This window comes from Arachis ipaensis, chromosome B1 (assembly GCF_059453495.1).
Source record: "Arachis ipaensis isolate K30076 ecotype BB chromosome B1, ASM5945349v1, whole genome shotgun sequence".
In the NCBI taxonomy this organism is placed as follows: domain Eukaryota; kingdom Viridiplantae; phylum Streptophyta; class Magnoliopsida; order Fabales; family Fabaceae; genus Arachis; species Arachis ipaensis.
Genome location: NC_142436.1, coordinates 151989043 through 152009650, shown reverse-complemented (window position 1 = coordinate 152009650; position 20608 = coordinate 151989043). Strand labels below are relative to the sequence as shown.

At 30.1% G+C, this 20608-nt stretch overlaps 3 protein-coding genes across 5 annotated transcripts; 2 read left to right on the top strand and 1 right to left on the bottom strand.

Annotated features, from left to right (window-relative positions):
* Window positions 1-3000: 3000 nt before the first annotated feature.
* Window positions 3001-4353, top strand: LOC148578896 (uncharacterized). Its single transcript, XM_088501928.1, has one exon. The coding sequence runs from the start codon at window positions 3001-3003 to the stop codon at window positions 4351-4353; it is 1353 nt and encodes a 450-aa protein (XP_088358054.1).
* Window positions 4354-7644: 3291 nt separating this feature from the next.
* Window positions 7645-8829, bottom strand: LOC110267365 (uncharacterized). Its single transcript, XM_021112696.2, has one exon. The coding sequence runs from the start codon at window positions 8641-8643 to the stop codon at window positions 7828-7830; it is 816 nt and encodes a 271-aa protein (XP_020968355.1). The 5' UTR covers window positions 8644-8829; the 3' UTR covers window positions 7645-7827.
* A 4329-nt stretch (window positions 8830-13158) lies between these two features.
* Window positions 13159-16377, top strand: LOC107643086 (zinc finger CCCH domain-containing protein 64-like). Of its 3 annotated transcripts, none has more exons than XM_088502304.1 (5): window positions 13159-13381; window positions 13466-13739; window positions 13928-14057; window positions 14152-14265; window positions 16222-16377. In XM_088502304.1, exons 1-5 carry the CDS (start codon window positions 13310-13312, stop codon window positions 16256-16258), a joined length of 627 nt encoding a protein of 208 aa, XP_088358430.1. In that variant the 5' UTR covers window positions 13159-13309; the 3' UTR covers window positions 16259-16377. The 3 variants fall into 3 exon arrangements, with proteins under 3 accessions (XP_088358430.1, XP_088358432.1, XP_088358431.1); XM_088502306.1 differs by lacking the exon at window positions 16222-16377 and adding an exon at window positions 14594-15248; XM_088502305.1 differs by lacking the exon at window positions 16222-16377 and adding an exon at window positions 14589-15248.
* The last annotated feature ends 4231 nt before the right edge of the window (window positions 16378-20608 follow it).

Sequence of the window (20608 nt, the reverse complement as noted above, 5' to 3'; positions counted from 1 at the left end):
TGGGAAACAGGTTTTGATAATTATGCTTTTAAAAAAGGGTTTATAAATAAATATTCAAAATATACAAAAATACCATCAAAATACGTTCCTAAAATCCAGGAAATGGAAGGAGAAAGAATGCTCGATTTAGACTGTAAAAAGAATGAAAAAGAAATTTTTGAGAACTGGTTGAATTCCTTCTTATTAGAAGCTTTTACTAATCCAAAACTTAGTGAATTGTCTGGAAGAGATATTTGGAATTACATAGGGTTTCATACTAAAGGAACTGTAAGAGATTATATGACATCAATAGAAAACCAAATAATAGAAGAATTAGCAACAAAAACAACAGCATATGATAAGATATTACATATAATGATGATTCTATATAAAGAATATCAAGAAGCAAAAAATCATTTAGCTAATATTCAGATATATGATTTATGTAATGTGGAGTCTTATATATGTGAATATAGAATACATTATTATAAATTAAAAGAAGAAGATAAAGACCATTATCTTAGTATGTATATAACAAAACTTCCATATCCTGCTAATGAATTTATAATGGGAAGATTTATAAGAGAAATAAATAGAGGGACAATTGAAAATAATTTTTGTGGAGCAACCTCTGTAATAAGAGAGGAAATAAAAGAACGTTGTATGCAAGAAGCAACTCAAAAAAGATTTGCAAATATAATTAGAATTTGCTGTCAGGATAATGAAGAGATACCTCAAAAATATGGTCTTAATAAAAATTTTCAAAGAAAAAGAAAATATCAATTTAAAAAAAGAAAATACTATCCAAACCGGAGAAAAAAAGAGGTATTTTAGAAAAAGAAATAACAATAAAAACAAAAGACAAAAAAATGACTATTGCCCAAATAAAAAAGAAAACTGTAAGTGTTGGTATTGCCAAGAAGAAAGATACTATGCAAATGAATGTCCAAAAAAGAAGGATAAAAATAACCTTACCAAACAAATAGAAATCGCTAAGTCTTGTTTCATGGAACCATTAGAAGAATCTGATGATAACTTAGACTATATTTTTGAATATGTCTCAGAAACAGACTCAGAGACTGAGTAATAATGCCACATTTATTACTATAAAAATAATAGAAAAGTTTATAAATGCTTTCATAGATACTGGAGCAACACAATGCTTTGCTAGTATAAATATAAAACTTGATTGGAAAAAATTAAAGAAACCATTAAGAGTTAGAATAGCTGACAAATCAATACATAAAATTGACCAAAAAGCAGATATGGCTGAAATATTTATTCAAAATTATAGGTTCATTGTTCCATCTATATATATGTTAGATTCTGGAATAGATTTTATCATAGGAAATAACTTTTTAAAGCTATATCATCCATTCATTCAAGAATTAACATATATAGTTTTAAAAGCTCCACACGATTCTTCAATAAATCAAAAATTAAAACGTATAAAAATACCAACTACTACTATAGATAAGATCTTAAAATTTAAAATTTTTTCTATATTAGAAACATGTTATTTAAATTTATACTTTCAGATAAATATTCCAAAAAATAATCTTGAAATAAAGATAGAAGAACTTTTGGATGAAATTTGTGCTGAAAATCCTTTAGATATTAAAAATACAAATAAAGAATTAGTAAACATTAAATTAAAAGATCCTACAAAAGAGATAAATGTTCCAAATAAAATTCTTTATTCCGCAAGAGATAGAGAAGAGTTCTCATTAGAATGTAAAGATCTTTTGGAAAAAGGAATTATAAGATTAAGTAAAAGTCCTCATGCGGCTCCAGCCTTTTATGTCGAAAACAATAATGAAATTAAAAGGGAAAACGAAGAATGGTAATTAATTATAAGAAGATGAATGAAGCAACTATTGGTGATGCTCATAAACTTCCAAGAAAAGATTATATTTTAGAAAAAATCAAAGGAGCAACTTGGTTTTCATCTCTTGATGCAAAATCAGGATATTGGCAACTTCGTCTAGACGAAGAAACAAAGAAATTAACTGCTTTTACTTGCCCAACAAAATAATCAACAAGTGTGTTGCTCTATGAATGGAATGTATTACCATTCGGATTAAAACAAGCCCCAGGTATTTATCAAAGATTTATGGAAGAAAATCTAAAAGAGTTAAATGAATTTGTTTTAGTTTACATTGATGATATATTAATTTTTACAAAACAGGATAGAGAAGATCATCTTCAAAAATTATTAATAGTTTTAGAAAGATGTAAAGAAAAAGGATTAGTTCTTAGTAAAAAGAAAGCAAGAATAGCAAAACAAGAAATAGAGTTCCTTGGATTAATTCTATCCACTCAAGGAAAGCTAAAACTTCAACCAAATGTTTTAGAAAAGATAAATTTATTTCCTAATAAAATAGAAGATAGAAAACAATTACAAAGATTTTTAGGGTGTATAAATTATATTTCTGATCAAGGATTTTTAAAGAATATAACAGAATACACTAAAAGCTTATTTCCAAAAATAAGTACTAAAAAAGAATGGAAATGGGAAGAAAAAGATAGTATGCAAATTCAAAGAGTCAAAGAATTATGTGAAAAACTTCCAGAACTTTATATTCTAGAAGAAAACGACTACTTAATAGTAGAAACAGATGCTTCAGACATAACCTGGTCAGGATGTCTAAAAGCTAAGAAAGCTATAAGAAGTTTGGAACAAGAAAAAGAATCACTAGATTATAAATATTCCCCAAAGGAATTACTTTGCAGGTATATTTCAGGGACTTTCACTCCAACAGAACAGAGATATACTACTCATGAAAAGGAAACTCTAGCAGCAATTAAATCTCTTAAAAAATGAAAAATTGATTTACTACCCAGAGAATTTACATTAAGGACATATTCAAGTTACCTAACAGGTTTCATACGATATAATTTAAAAGTTGATTATAATCATGGACGATTGGTAAGATGGCAATTATTTTTGTTACAATATCCAATAAAGATTGAATATATTAAAGGTGACAAAAATGTTATTGCAGATACATTAACAAGAGAATGGAGTTCGTCTACAACGCATTAGATCAAGAAATTCAAAAATATGAGCAAGAGCTTGAAAAATGCAAGCATTGTCAGCAAATAAGAACGCAGATCCAATCTCTCAAAAAGGTCATTCAATCAATGAAATCAACACAACAACCGAAACCATCAGAGTTCAGCCAGCTAAGCATGGTGGACAAATCAGGTGAAGAAAAAATTTCAGAAAATATAACAATTGCTGAAATTATTAAAAAATCCACCCAGGATAAAAAATATTATGTAATTTATAATGGCCCCATGAAAGAAGTATATGATGCCTGGGAAAAAGCAGCACCATTCACACATCAATCAAGAATAATTCACAAAGGAGGATTTTTAACACTGGAAGAGGCAAAAAAATCCTTCAGGGAATATGAAGCTCTTCATTCAGAGCAAACCCTAAAAAGAGCAGATAAAGCTCCAATTCAAACCCAGAGAACAGGAATAATAAGAAACATTCCTACAAGAGCTGAAATCAAGGAAAAGAAAAGGGTCTGTAGATCAAATCTCAGAGAAACCCTTAATATAGTCCTGAATTGGACTGAAGAAAAAAGGGCAATTTTGGGATATTTTCCTATTACCAAAGAACAGCTAACAAAGCTGGTTATCTTTCCAGATGCTTTCCCATCTGACCCTTATCAGTTCTTCCAGTATGGAATAATTGATACAATTTTAATTTTTAATGATCTAAAAATTATTAGTGAGTTTCCTGCAGGATTTGTTGATGCAGTAAAGAGATTTAAAAATATGATTGACAATGTAAATCCGAGGGATGTATCCCTAAAATTTACAAATAGTCAACCTATTTTTAATGAAGAAGAAGAATGCTTGGTTCCAGCACACCAAGTAATATTCATGTCCGTCTTCCCAGGAAATTTTCAACCAATTGATCAAATTCAAGATTTAACAATTTACAGCCATGAAGGAAGACTAGCCAGCACATTAGCAAGGGTCTTTGAAAGAACTCAAAAAATAACAAAGAAATCTCACACAAGGATTAATTATAAAAGTAGAAATACTCTGCTCGTGTCCAGCAAAAGAAATGAAATTGAAGAAAGAGAGATGAGACTCTTGGTGGAATTTGAATCAGCATTCTACAACTTATCTGGACTTTTAGAAAAACTCCCTGAAGGGATAAAGAGAAATCTCTGCTATTTGATAAAAGATAGAGAAGACCACAAGTGCCAGCTATGTGCCTCAGAAATATCTGAAGAAAGCAATAATGAAACGGAATCAACCCACATGGTAAAAGAAGAGGACAGTACATCTGAAGCCCACATGATAAAAGAAGAGGACAGTGCATCTGAAGCATCCCTCAACATTATTGCATAATGACGTAAGCGCTTAGGTCATAAAGCACCAATAATGTAGCTGGTGCAAGATAACAAACAATGACGTCATAAGAAGGGTAAGGATGGGAATTGTCCATCAGACCCAACTACTATAAATAGGTTGCTTAGGCAATTGAAGAAGCATCAGAAAACAGAAAGCAGAAGGCTAAGAGTACTCATATGCTAGGAGAGCAAGGAGGAAGCTGCCGAGGCGATTCTGTAGTCTGACAAAGAATTCTCTTAGGAAAAAATAGTTCAAAACTTCCCTTTGGAGTTAGTATCTACAATCTCCCCTCTGGAGATAAAAACACCTTATGTAAAATATACTAAATAAATGAAGTTTTTCTCCAGAAAGGTACATCTTCATCCTAGTCTTTTAGTTATGAATTATTTAGAAAGTTTAGAATTAACAGAAGAATCTGATTATTATAGATTAACTGCTTTATTAGATAATGAAAAACAGGCTGTTCTAAAAACAGAATTAAATCTCAAATCAAATGAAAATTTTAATAAACAAAATCTTTTAAAAGAAGTTTTTAATAGAAAAAATATAATATACTATGAAAAAATTCAACTTGAATTCCCTATAAAGATAAAATGTGCCAATAGAGAACTTGAAATAGCTTTGATAAACGATGAAGAATTAAGTAAACAGATTGAGAAAATTAAAGATCAACAAAAAAGATCTAAAATTGGATAGATTCATATTAGTACTATACAAGTCTTAATCAAATCTACATATATGAAAGGAATTAATTCACCAATAAGTTTAGCAATCTGTGACAAAAGAATTACTGATGACCCAATAGATCAAATAATTAGAATTGTTCATGGAAACCTGGCAAACGTAAATATTAAATTTAATGCCCATCTTGGATATGCTATACCTTTATCAACTGAAAATCTTGGAAGATCTATAAGTTTGGCTTATAAATTTCACAGAAAGAATTTAATGGAACAAGATGATGAACCATTTTCAATTACATATGCAATAAATTATGCTTTAACAAATAGCCATCATAGTATAATATTTAAGAACAGAGAAAGAATTTATGTCGATGAATTATTTCAGAAAATTATAAAAACAGAAATACCAAAATATAAAGCTATTGAAAATCCAGTTCTATTATTAAAAGAACCATCAGAAAAATTGGTTTCATCGAATTTTCAAATAAGAGAATCTAAAATTAATAGCCCTTTAAGTTTATCTAAGTTAAAGATTAAAGAAGAAAATTCTGAAATAAAAGAATTAACAAAAAAAGGTCGAAAAATTAAATGAAACCCTAAATACTAAATTATGATAATAAATAAAGAAGAAATATATGTAACTTATCAAGATAAGAAACAAGAGCTATTTGAAAGAGAAAATCGTTTGAATTATTTGCAGTTTTCTGAAATAAATCAAAGAGCATTTGAAGCTCTAAAAATAATCTATGACAAGTTGAAAAGAGAAGTTGAAGAGCTAGAAAAATTAATAGAATCTATAGAAAATAGTGATGAAGCGATGATAGAGTTTGTAGAAATTCTAAAATAAATAATGTTAAACAAAACTATTTTAAGATTACCTAATTTATGAAGTATAAAAAAATTGAAAAACCAGAAAATAAAATAAAAAGAAAAAGAGCGAGAAAATTAAAAAGTAAAATAGAATAGTATAAAAGAGAATTAAATAATCTTCAGATCGAAATTGATGATCTTATAATAAAAAAGATAGAAATAAGAATAAATATAAACAAGTTGGAATTAAATTTAAAAAATTTATAAATGCCTGGAAAACCATATTATGATTTAAAAGAATTAAAGCTGTTGAAAGAAAAAATGAAGAATGATATACAATAATCCATGCAAAAAAGAATATTATAATTATGATAAAAATTATATCAGAATTAAAAAACTATAAATATGAAATCAGAATTATAAATATATATTAAGGACTAGTAATAAATAATCATATAATAAATACAAGAGAAATAGTAAAAATGGTCAATACTTTAGATTATGAAGTTGCAAATTATTTTTATCAAAATCCTTTAAATAAAGCGCCACCAATTGAATCTATACATATTATAAACTTATTCGAAGCAAAATACGAAGAGTTAGTAGAAATTTCGAAAAAGAAATTAAAAAAAAAATCGAAAATGAAAAATTGGTATCAGAGCCAAGTTAACAATTAAGGGTAATACTTTCTCTTTAAGCAACACTTTTAATAATACGCTTTTAAATCAATAACAACCACAAAATAAAAACGTTTTTATGAAAGAATGAAAATGGCATCTTTATCGTAGCATCTCCCTACGTATATACCTCAGATTCGCCATGTTTTTTAGTTTATATATACGTACTAATAAATTAGTTAATGGGTGAATTTTGTTGACCTTGACCATATTCCAGCCACTCGTTTTGGTCCACAGAGATAGACTTAACCAGTGCCAGTCACTGACATTATATTGAACATTTAATAATACAGCGTTATTTATATTTCTTTTAAGGAAAAGTCTATGGAATCAGCAGCTTTGTTAAATTTTGGTTAGGATGTAACTAAAAAAAAAATAAATTATTGGATAAAATTTTATACAATTAAAATTATTATTGATGACTACAAATCACAAAAATTATTGACCCCTAACATTCTTCTTCTTTTACATATGAAAAAGCTCACAATAATGATGAGAGTTGTAGCGTGTCTAGATGTTTTCGTTAATAAAATTGAGTTTTGTTGAGTTTAGATTAATTTAATTGGATTTAATTGTCGAAAATATTTAAATGTACGACAAAATTGTTATATATAATATAATCGAATCTTTGGTAAGAACAACGGTAATAAACCTTTATTATTGTAGCTTATACAGACACAATTTAAATATGAGTAATGTTAAAATTAGTTATTAAAATATAAAATATATATTAAAATATAAATACACATTAAAAATAAATTAAATTATACATATATGTATATATAAATATATTAGTGACTAATTTTAATGTCTGATTTTGTATACAAATAATATTTTTGTTTAAATATACATATTTATTTTGATTTCTTTTGCTGACAAGTGACAACATTGTAGAAAAAGTCTTTTAATGGGTGGAGAAAAAGAAGGGATGAACTGGACAAATGATAATCAAAACGCAAAATACACATCAAATCCGAAATTAAAGTTACTTTTATATTCTTTAGGGAAAAGGTAAATATCAATTATTAGTTGCAAAAAATTAATCATATTAGCTTTCAAGTACTCTTAAAATATGCAGATCAGAGAACTAATAATATAGGTATTATAGGACAAGTTCATTAGAAGAAGATACTTTAATTTTATTACTAATCATACAATACAATCTGACATAGAAGCACCTATAATTAATCATCATCATAATCCTACTCTCATTAATTTGATCTGGTACAAATACAATAACTTCACCCAACTATATATATCTCTATGAAGATACACAATTACTAATGGTGTGGAAGGGCCGTTTAGTCTTTTCCCCAGTTTGCTTTGAGCATCTCTTTGTAACGGATACTGGAACGAGTCCTCTGCAGCTTCAGCTGCTGCTTGTTGAACTTGTTTATGAAATCGTCCGCTTTCGTTTCCACCTTCTCGTCTTCACCCGTGGACTCCGTCGTCGTCGCCGGCCTCTGCCTCACCTCGTCGTCTTCAACCTTCGACTCCCTCGTCTTCGCCTCCACCGACTCCTCATCTTCCACCCGCGGATCTATGTCAACGATTACTTGTTGATGCTCATCTTGGCTGGAGGATTGAAATTGATTAGAAGGCTGAGACTGACCTTGGGTTTCAACAAAATAGGGAGCTGGAACAATGAAGATGAAGCATAAAACCACTCCCACAGCACCTAAGAACAACTTGATTCCCATGAGCTGTACAATTAGAGCTCCCGTGAACACGGTGAGGAGTTCACTGAACCTGCAACCAAGGGACATGACGGCGAAGGCAACGTACGAGATGACGCCGTATGCATCTGATTCCCCATTCGAAGCTCTATCAGAGAAGAATAAGAAGACAGTGGAGGAGGTCAAAACCAAGAATTTCGAAAGGCGTTCGTGCTGGTGGGGAATGATATTCCATGCTTTATGAAACAAGACGGCCAAACAAACGAGGCAACTGAATAAGAGGTAAAGAAAGATCTTCCACCAGTTCCACTCTCCGAAAAGGTGGATGAAATTGGTGCTGTAAGAGTAACACAGCAATCCAACCACGGTTGAACCAACACTCACTAGTCTCCGCACCTTTTCTTCTTCGTTAGGTCTCATAAGCAAGATCCACAATCTCATATATACTTTTTTGTTTTTGGGAATTCTGTTTACTGCATTTCAAAGACATGCAGATGGAGTCCTCAGCTACCTTTAATGCTTTGTCTATATCTTTCGGAGGATCAGGCACCTAACAATATTTCCTCTTTGTGGGTCTAACTTGGCCCAAAATCAAAATGGTCTTAAACTTTTTTTTTTGGGAAGTTCTACTGTGCTTATCACACAAATAAGCATGATATACTGATCTTAGGTGTTAGTCACGGAAGATTGAAGGTAATTTTTTTAAAATAAAATAAAAAAAATTAAATTAAAGAAAAATATTTTAAAAAAGTCAGTCAAACATACATTACCTCAACCTGTAAAATTTTAATTTGAGACCAATTTTTTTAAATGAAAAAAAAATATTAAATTATAACAAAAAAATTTCAAATTCTAAAATATCTCTCGAAAAGAAACTAACTATTACGTCTATATGCAAAATTTTTTTAATAAAAAAATTATTTATTACATTATTTTAATAATTTTATCATATTAATATAATTTTTAAAAATTTTATTTTATTTTAATTAAAATAATAATGTATCATAATAATACAAATTCTGGGAATATTTTTTTAAATAAATAAATTAAATATTTTATTTATTAAAATATATTATTTAGGAGAGATTTATTAATTTATGTAATATTAGTTATTTTCTTTAAGTTATTTTTTTTGTGTCAAAAATATAAAAATTAATAAAATATTTTTTTTAAAAAAATATGTGTTCAAAGATTAAATAGATTTTTAATTGTGGATATTTTTAACTTGCATTGTAAAAAGTTATTCCATTAATTTTAATATTTTTAAATTAGTAAAAACTTAATTAAAAATAATATAAAATTTAATTAAAAAAATTATAATAACTTAATTATAAATTTAATAAAATTATAAAAATTAAAAAAATAATTAAATATTTTAATAAATATTAAGTTAATGTATATTTTTATAAATAAAATTATTTTAATTTCAGCTTTTACTCAAATATAACTAATAATTTATCCTATTTTTTATTTTATAATGAGGCCATAAATGCATCAATTCCAATAAAATTAAAAATATTACAGATTGACGTGATGTATGATTGTATTTCTCATTAACGTACTATTAGAACGTTTTCTTTTATTTTAATTTTTTTCATTTTAAAAACAAAATTGCCTTCAATTCTCATTAATTGACACGTAAGGTCAGTATATTATGCTTATTTTTGCTGTAAGTACCATAGAATTCTCCTTTTTTTTTTAAAATCATCATTTTTACGATTTTAATTTTGACCCAAGGTTTTAAGGAGGATTTTGATTTTGCTTTTTTTAAATTAAAGAGTTTTTTTAATCTCTCTTATTATATTATACACTTGATTTTTTATATATTATTATATAACATTTTTAAATCACTAGGGTGCCAGGGTTGACGTTTACTTCTTGTAGCAGTTTGTCGTTTCTTGTTATTTTATTGACATGATAAACGGCCCCTTATTATTTTAAAAATAATATTTATATATAAAAATTAATCACTAAAATTAATTATTAATATATTTATATATAAATATATATAATTAAATTTATTTTTAATATATATTTATATTTTAATTATATTTTATATTAATAATTAATTTTAATAATTAATTTTAATACACACTTAGCATAGTCATTATTATTAGATTCCTCACCATCACCTCATTCTTTACTCTTGGATTTGGGAGACTTACTGTGTTTTTTCTTAAAATGTGTTGTAACTTGAAAGTATTTATTTCAGTATTTTAAAAGCAAATTTATGAAAATTATTTTTTGCTTAAAGAAGAAAACTAAACATGTGCTTTTGTTTGTATTGTATGTATGTATGTCTTCGTGGAATGGTTGATGTGAATGTTCCGAGCAATTATTATATTTTAAATAATGAAAGTTGTATCTTTAATTTACTAGTTGTTATTAACTGGAATTTCTTATTTCTTAATGTTGGAACATGGGGTTTAATTTTATTAGCAACATATTTAATTTGTTGTTATTTTGTTTTGGATCTAGCTACTTTACTCGCAAAATAGTAGTTAGATTGGGTAGGTGCGGTTGAATACAAAGTTTTCTCCAATTTGGCAGACATAGTTTCGAGTTAGATAGGTAGTAGATTCAGTATTAAGACTAAAACTCTGGAACCCATATTAACCTATCAAACTTTTTCTTAATAACTGTTGCAATCAGATGTATACAACGATAGATACACTAAAACATATTGAATAACAATAATTTATGTATAAATTAAACTAATTAATTAGGTGATGAGTTCCACAAGTATAAATAATTAATTTAAGAGAAAAGTTATTATAAGTAGAATAGCGATTCAATTCACACATGGTATGTAGAGGCAAATGGTGTTCACTATCTTTGACGGGTGCAGAAAACATATTGTGATGCTGGAAAGTGGAAAGTATGTGATGGAAAAGATATATCCTTTCTAAAGATGCATTATTATTGCATGGTATCTTTTGATGATAAACTGCATGAAACACTCAACTCCCATTTGGTGTTGGGATTTAATTACCAATCCACCCAGAATTAATAAATGAAAATGTACTCGGAAAGTATGTGACGCAAACAACGGTGTGTAATGCATGCTGATGCTATACATATATACCTCAGATTCGCCATGTTTTATAGTTTATATATATATACGTACTAATAAATTAATTAATGGGTGAATTTTGTTGACCTTGACCATATTCCAGCCACTCGTTTTGGTCTTCTGTACTATACCATACTATAGTCCACAGAGATCGATAGACTTAACCAGTGTCAGTCCCTGACATATTATATTTAACATTTAATAATAATACAGCGTTATTTATATCTCTTTTACATTGCAGTAACATACTTTTAAAAATAGATTTTATTCACGTGGCGTATTTATTTAAAAAAATACATGACCAACATCTAAAATTTTAATACAAATATATAACAAATTAAACTTAATTTTGTATGTATTATATAGTAAATAAATGGTTTAATATAATCCACCCACTTGAAGATCTTTCTCTTTTTAAAAAATTTAATTTTCTTATTATTATTCTCTTAATATATATATATATATTCTTAGAATACAAGATTGTTAAATTCTTAAAATAATAGCTAGCATGGAGAAATTAAAATGTAATTTGGGACTAATCACTTTCGATGCATGGTTAATCGAGGTTACCAAATGCAAAGACCTGGATTGAAGCACACGGACGACGTACCCCACCCACTTCAACAGCATTAATCACTGTATTCACATTTATTAAGAGTAGTTCTTCTTAATTTTTTTTAATTATTTAGTAAAGTGTGATGTTTTATTATTTAGTATTTTTGTATATATATTTTTTATTTTACTTAAAAAATAAAAAAATTATATTTTATCAAATAATTAAATAAAAAAATTAAGAAGTTCTATTCCCCACATTTACCATCACACTAATTAATTATGCAAATCAGGTACTGTGTCCCTTAGTTGGAGCTTACTACTCATGAGGGTTAATTAAAGAATCAACGATATTACGTATATATTAAAATGGAGAATTAAATAGTGTTAAATCAAATATAAAAAATATTGATCACCTGATAAGTTGATATCTTCTTTTAAATGTAAAACTTAATTACAATTAATAGAAATCGATTAATCTAGAGAGAAGCCGGGAACATCCTAAAAGCGACTTTCACTTTCATCTATTCCACAATATAACGACTTCCACTTCAAATTAATTAATTATGTACGACTACTTTGAAATCTTGCTCGAATCATATTAAAAAAATAAAAATAAAAGTAGAAGACTAAAAGAAAACTGTGCATGTTCACACTTTCGCATTCACACTTTGTAATAAAGCCACACCAACCAGACCACGTGCCAAACCCCATCTTTTTCTTTGATTTTATTTTCTTACCGGGCTTGAAAATTTTGAAATGTCTTGTTCATGTCTCTTAGCTTCCTCGTATATGGTATCAATTATCAGATAAGTAGGTAACAACTGTGAACAGATATAATTTGAAAGTTGAAACTAGTTCTGGTAGCAACTTGCTAAATATTTATACAATATTATGCGACCTACGGATTGAAAATTGACAAAGCTTGGTTCGTTGGAATTTCTTTGGAAAAAGAAGAATAGACAGCACTTCATGAATTATTGATTACTAAAAGTTAATTATCAAGTGATGAGGTCTGCTTCATTTAGCATATATAATATAAAAGTTAGATCCGCTTAACTATTCATATGGAAAACTATGTTTATTGAAGGATTATTATATTAGTTATAATTAAAATAAAAAATAAAATAGGTGAAGACACTCCATAAAGATATGTAATATGTAAACTTCTTTTGGTATTGATAAAGATATGTAGTTATGTAATTATGTATTGATTCAATAATTCTTCTGGAGCAGAAGGCCCACGAGTCCATAATGTGGGCTCAGATTTTTGTTTTTCTTGGCCCAAAAGGTAAAACCACATATCAGTGCAAAAAAAAAAAAAGAAAACTACATGTCGTTTGAAAGCAGGACCCGTCGTTTTGCTCTCCCGCTAGAGTGAACACTGAAGAGTGAAGAGTGAAGCTCTCGCGAGCACATCGAGCTTCATCTCCAATTCCATTTCCATTTCAATTTCACATTCTCTCTGTTTCTCTTTCCATTATGCCTCCAAGAATCCTATTATGCGGCGACGTTTTTGGGCGGCTAAACCAGCTCTTCAAGCGCGTCTCATCGGTCTCTATCTCTCTAGGGTTTACTATCACCTTTGCACAGTTTCCGTTGGCGTAACACTGATTGTTGTTGTTTTTGTCTTTTTAGGTGAATAAATCGGCGGGTCCATTCGACGCGCTTTTCTGCGTGGGTCAGTTCTTCCCGGACTCGCCGGAGCAGCTCGACGAGTTCATGGCCTACGTCGAAGGCAGCTCCCAAATTCCGATTCCTACTTACTTCATCGGCGACTATGGCGTCGGTTCCGCCAAAGTATTGCTGGCGGCTTCCAAGGACTCCGCCAATCGTGGTTTCAAGATGGACGGTCTCAGAGTCCGCGAAAACTTGTTCTGGTTGAAAGGCAGTGGCAATTTCTCCCTCTTTGGTATCCACTTGTTCCTTTTTCCTTCAAAATATATAAATATTAATGCCTCTGTTGCATTTACACTTCGCTGAACATGTCAAATTAATCAGTCATATTTAGCAGCAGTTTAGCATAATGTTTGGATTGTGTTATCTATTTTCGTGATTTGATATCGTGTCTTTGGTGTATTTCATATGGCTTATATACAGGTTTATCTGTGGCCTATTTATCCGGGAGAAAATCACCGGAAGGGCAACAGTTTGGAACCTACAGTCAGGATGATGTTGATGCTTTGCGAGCAATAGCCGAGGAGCCCGGAATTGTGGACTTGTTCTTGACATATCCTTGAATTCATCTGCAATTTTCGTATTAATTCTGCTCTGCTTTTCTAGGAAGTGTGAATTGTTTGTTAGTTTCCTTGATTCGTCGTTACTAATGAATGGCCAACTGGGGTGACAAATAGAGCTTCAGATATTCCTGCTGGATTCTCGGATTCCATAGGCAGCGATTCAACCCTATCGGAGTTAGTACAAGAGATTAAACCACGGTAAATGTTACTTGGCACTTAATAAGTTACATAGATATCTAAGGGGATCGGAGACACTATTGATGAACATCATGGATTCAAATTTTGTGACATGAACTTTAGGATCTCCGATCCCCTTGTAAGGTGCCAGAGTCATAGGGAGTGTAAAATTTTTAGGCATTTTGAAACTCATAATTTCTCCAGAAAAAGGGTTAGTTCGTCGTCTCCCTGTTTTCGGGGGAGGCGGGGTTTCTCGTCTTTGCGTTAGACTCTAATTGGTGTTCTTCATGTTGGTCAGTATTCTTCTTCTTGCTGACGTTTTTCCTCTCGCCGTTATCTTGTAGCGTAGCTAATAGTTTGGCCATGCGCTGATTTTCCGCAAGTAGAACAGCGTTGGCTGCCATAAGGTCCGCGTTTGTACGAGGATGTTGTTGAGTGTCCGATTGGTCCATCATGCTTCGGCTTCTGAAAAGAAAAGAGAGTACAAGGCGTATAAAGAAGGGATGAGGGGCGTGGCCCCACGGTGGACGCCAAATGTTCCGTGCAGAAGATGCTCCCGAGGTATAGTTCGCGATACGATCCGTCAGAAGTTCGGAAGTGGTCTCCTTGGAACCGTTGACCTCGACGTAAAAGGACTCCGACGCTCAAGTCAGCATAGAATTTTAATAAACTTTTTAAAGAGCAGAAAATAAAAATGAGATATCCGTATGATCGGTATTAGTGTTCAGTTTCTCAATAATCTATTAGCGCCTGTGTTTTTCCTATGCCTTTTCAGGCTTTGCTCGTCCGTTTAAATAGATAATGAGCTAGGAAATATCCGTTAGGTGAATGTTTTAGTAGTGTTCAATTTTTTAGGGTTGATTACTGGGGATCAACTTCTGAATTTGGTTGGTGCGAGATTCTCACCTTACGTAGAGTGTTTTACTTCTTCTCTATTGTGGATTTATTGTGGATTTATTAGCCGAGGATATCGGAAAGGTATATATACTATCTTTCGATGATAAGTTGCACGAGAACACTCAGAAATTTAAATTTCAACTCCCATTTGGTTTTGGGATTTAATTAACAGAAGTAATAAATGAAAACGTACTCGGAAAGTATGTGACGCAAACAACGGTGTGTAATGCATGCTGATGCTATAAATAATTAAATATATATTCGCCATGTTTTTTAGTTTATATTAATATATAATTAATGGGTGAATTTTGTTGACCTTGACCATATTCCAGCCACTCGTTTTGGTCCACAGAGATAGACTTAACCAGTGACCGTCCCTGACATTATATTGAGCATTTAATAATACAGCGTTATTTATATTTCTTTTACATATGAAAAAGCTATGAAAAAGCGCACAATAGTGAAGAGAGTTGTAGCGTGTCTAGATGTGTCTAGATGTTTTTGTGAATAAAACTGATTTTTGTTAAGTTTAGATTAATTTAATTAGATTTAAATGTCAAAAATATTTAAATGTATAATAAAATTGTTATATATAATATAATCGAATCTTTGATAAGAACAACGGTAATAAACCTTTATTATTGTAGCTTATACAGACACAGTTTAAATATGAGTAATATTTCGTGTACGTTAGGATTAATGACTAAAATTAATTATTAGTGATCCGTCACCTTGCATTATGAGTTATAATTCGGCGTTAACTATCATTTATTCTTTTGCTTGTAACTGACACTTTCATTATTGACTTAATGACCATCATTTCTATCTTAATGACCAAACGGTCATAACATCAATTCTATTCATCAATTCTATGCCTATAAAAGGAACCTTCTATATCTAATTTCGGAGGGCAACATAATAAAGTTCTATATCATGTCTTACATTCTATATTCATAGAATTATTATAAACACAACATAACACATGATAACTTTCATTTCATGTCTTATATTCTATATTCATAGAATTATTATATACCTCCTAAACACTTACTGACTTGAGCGTTGGAGTGTCTTTTGCAGGTACCCACCCCCTTGTTCTCTCCTTACCGACGTATAACTCATCCCGACGAGAAGCTTGAAGACATTCATCGACGGACGAGCTATACACCGACCAAACTCAGCAAGAACAATTGGCGTCGTCTGTGGGGACGAGTAAAATAATTCCCACTCCCCTTAGGTTCATAAAACTTGATTTATATTCAAATTTTTGAACCAATCTCAACAATCTTATTTAATATTTTATTTAATACCTCTTATCAAATTTTAATCTATCGTAACTTTTTATAAAGTATGTACTTTATACATTCAAATTGCTTCATTTTTACGTATCATAATATTTCACATCTCATAATCGATCAATGAACCAATCCGAAAACAAACTCGGCTTTCAATCAATTCGAGAACAAACTCGATTTTCAATCAATCCGAATACAAACTCACTTATCAATTTTGCTTACTTTTTTAAAGTTCTCTACTCACACAAATAACATTATTTATTTTATTCACACATATTTTTGCATTTATATTTTGTGTAACTAATATTTACTGATTTATTAGTCATATTCAAACCTCAATATATGTTTTATACAATAATGACATATAACAACCATGTCAATTGAATTTTTATTTCATTAGGTGCTATATTTTTATTGTTTAATGATTTCATTTATACAATTAAATGACAGTAATGATAAGTTCAAATCTTAAAATTGGATTCCATAAAAAATTAATTATATATCAATTGTATATAACTGTTACACCATTCACTTTATGCTATTAAATTTTATGTAACTATTTGTTTAATGTAGAAAATTAAACAGGTAATTTACTATTATTGCACGAAGAATATCCCTTGTCATACTATAATTGCTAGAAACATTATAAAAATGTATAATTCAATAACTGTTATCTTATTGCTTTATTATCAAATTAAAGCATGTCCTACAAAACAAAATTCAAATATTCACATTTGACATGTATGACGTCTTCTTCTCTACAATTATCAACTTTAAAGGTATATTTGTTTTACTTTGAACTATTTTACTTTTACAATATATATTATTCAATATATGTTACGACTTTATACCTATTCATTTTCTCAATTTATCTTATTCATGTCAGACCTTCACTATAAATTGTAAATATTCAATAACTAATTGCTTTGAGCGAGAAATTTATCAATAAGTTGTTGTGGGTTGGAAAAATTCCCAAGACAATTAACCATTATATCCTCGGATCATACAATCGATTCCGTCAATGGATATCTATCTTTGAGCTTTTTAGTTCATATACAATCAAATGCTAAAATTGTTCTTAAGCGGAAAAGTATCCCCCACACAACTATCTTGATTGAATGACTCTTATCACTCAATTATTTTTTGAATAAGTGCCGACATAATAACCCGACTAAGCTTGGGGGCTCACCATATCATTATTCACTTATCTTTTAACCGAGTTATAACTCATTATATTTTCTAAGCTTAGCCTGGATCATATGATCGGCGGACAAAGCTTGGGGGCTGTGATCCGTCACCTTATAACTCAGTCTTTATTATGCATTATGAGTTATAACTCGGCGTTAACTATCATTCATTCTTTTGCTTGTAACTGACACCTTCATTACCGACTTAATGACCATCATTTTTATCTTAATGACCAAACGGTCATAACATCAATTCTATGCCTATAAAAGGAACCTTCTATATCTAATCTCGGAGGGCAACATGATAAGTTCTATATCATGTCTTACATTCTATATTCATAGAATTATTATAAACACAACATAACACATGATAACTTTCATTTCATGTCTTACATTCTATATTCATAGAATTATTATATACCTCTTAAACACTTACTGACTTGAGCGTTGGAGTGTCTTTTGCAGGTACCCACCCCATTATTCTCTCCTTGCCGACGTATAACTCATCCCGACGAGAAGCTTGAAGACATTCATCGACGGACGAGCTATACACCGGCCAAACTCAGCAAGAACAATTAGTATAAAATATATATTAAATATACATTAAAAATAAATTAAATTATATATATATATATATATATATATTAATGACTAATTTTAATAACTGATTTTAATGTATAAATAATATATTTGTTAAAATATACATACTTATTTTGATTTCTTTTGCTGACAAGTGACAACATTGTAGAAAAAGGCTTTTAATTGGTAGAGAAAAAGAAGGGATGAACTGGACAAATGATAATCAAAACGCAAAATACACATGGAATCCGAAATTAAAGTTACTTTTATATTCTTTAGGGAAAAGGTAAATATCAATTATTAGTTGCAAAAAATTAATCATATTAGCTTTCAAGTACTCTTTATATTTAGTAAGATTAGATATTAGAACATAAATTTGCAGAGCTAATAATATAGGTATTACAGGACAAGTTTATTAGAAGAAGATATTTTAATTTTATTACTGATCATACAATACAATCTGATATATAGAAGCACCTATAATTAATCATCATCATAATCATAAATCTACTCTGAATCAGGATCTGGATCAGGCGATCAGCGTTGTTGTTTCTCCGAACAACTTTTTTCATTTTAAAAAATACTCAAAATTACTCATTTGACTTTAAAGTTATTAAAATAAGCAAATGCATCCTCCAAAGCCTTGGAAATTGTTGAATTCTTACTCGTCGTCGCCCGCCTCTGCCTCACCTCCTGAAATTCACCCGTGGACTCCGTCGTCGTCGCCGGTCTCTGCCTCACCTCCTCATCTTCAACCGTCGACTCCCTCGTCTTCGCCTCCACCGACTCCTCATATTCCACTCGCGGATCTATGTCAACGATTACTTGATGCTCATCTTGGCTGGAGGATCGAAATTGATTAGAAGGCTGAGACTGACCTTGGGTTTCATCAAGATATCTTTTTAAATAGGGAGCTAGAACAATGAAGATGAAGCTTAAAAACACTCCCACAGCACATAAGTACAACTTGATTTCCATGAGCTGTACAATTAGAGCTCCCGTGAAGGTGGTGAGGAGTTCAGTGAAACTGCAACCAAGTGACATGACCGCGAAGGCAACGTACGAGATGACGCCGTATGCATCTGATTCCCCATTTCTAGCTCTATCAGAGAAGACTAAGAAGACAGTGGAGGAGGTCAAAACCAAGAATTTCGAAAGGCCTTCGTGCTGTTGGGAAATGATATTCCATGCTTCGTGAAAAAAGACGGCCAAACAAGCGAGGCAACTGAATAATATGTAAAGAAAGATCTTCCACCAGTTCCACTCTCCGAAAATGTGGATGAAATTGGTGCTGTAAGCGTAACACAGCAATCCAACCACGGTTGAACCAACACTCACTACTCTCCGCACCAGTCTCCGCACCTTTCCTTCTTCGTTAGGTCTCATAAGCAAGACCCACAATCTCATATATACTTTTTTGTTTTGGGGAATTCTGTTTACTGCATTTCAAAGACATGCAGATGGAGTACTCAGCTACCTTTAATGCTTTGTTTATATCTTTCGGAGGATCAGGCGATCAGCGTTGTTGTTCCTCCGTACAACTTTCTTCTTTTTGGGCTCTAAAATTATTTAATTTTCTTTTTCTTGGGCTCTAAATTTTATAAACATACTTCACATTAGTCTCTGAGACGATTGTTAGTTCAAGAACGTTAATGGAGTATTAAAATGGGCAATCAAATGCTAAGCTAAACATATAAAATGACGTAGTTTTGATTTTAGCATTTAAATAACTCAAAAATGATGTTGCCCTCACTTATTTTATTAGATAAAGTTTCAATAAACACCATTTATGATATTATTTTTGGGTTATTTGAGTGTCAAAACTAAAACAACATCATTTTACATATTCTAGTGCAGCATACCCTGTATATTAAAAATTGTTTCAAGGACTAACAACAATCATGTTCACAAAATTTAGAGACTAAATAAAAACAATTAAAATTTTAAGGACTAAATTAAAGCTCGTATGCAAATTTAGAGACCAAATTGAGTATTATCTCATTTATTTAGCAAACGATCACTAACAGCACAAACAATTTTATTATATATTACTAATTTTATGAATAAAATATATTATATATTATTTTTTAATTAAAATTTGATTTTTTAAATTAAATAATTTTTTTAATCTCTCTTATTATTTTATACATTTTATTTTTTATATATTATTATATAACATTTTTAAATAACTAAGGTGCCAGGTTGACGTTTACTTCTTGTAGCAGTTTGTCGTTTCTTGTTATTTTGTTGATATGATAAACGGCCCCTTATTATTTTAAAAATAATATTTGTAACTAAAATTAATTATTTATATTTTAATACACACTTAGCATAGTCATTATTATTAGATTCCTCACCATCACCTCATTCTTTACTCTTGGATTTGGGAGACTTACTGTGTTTTTT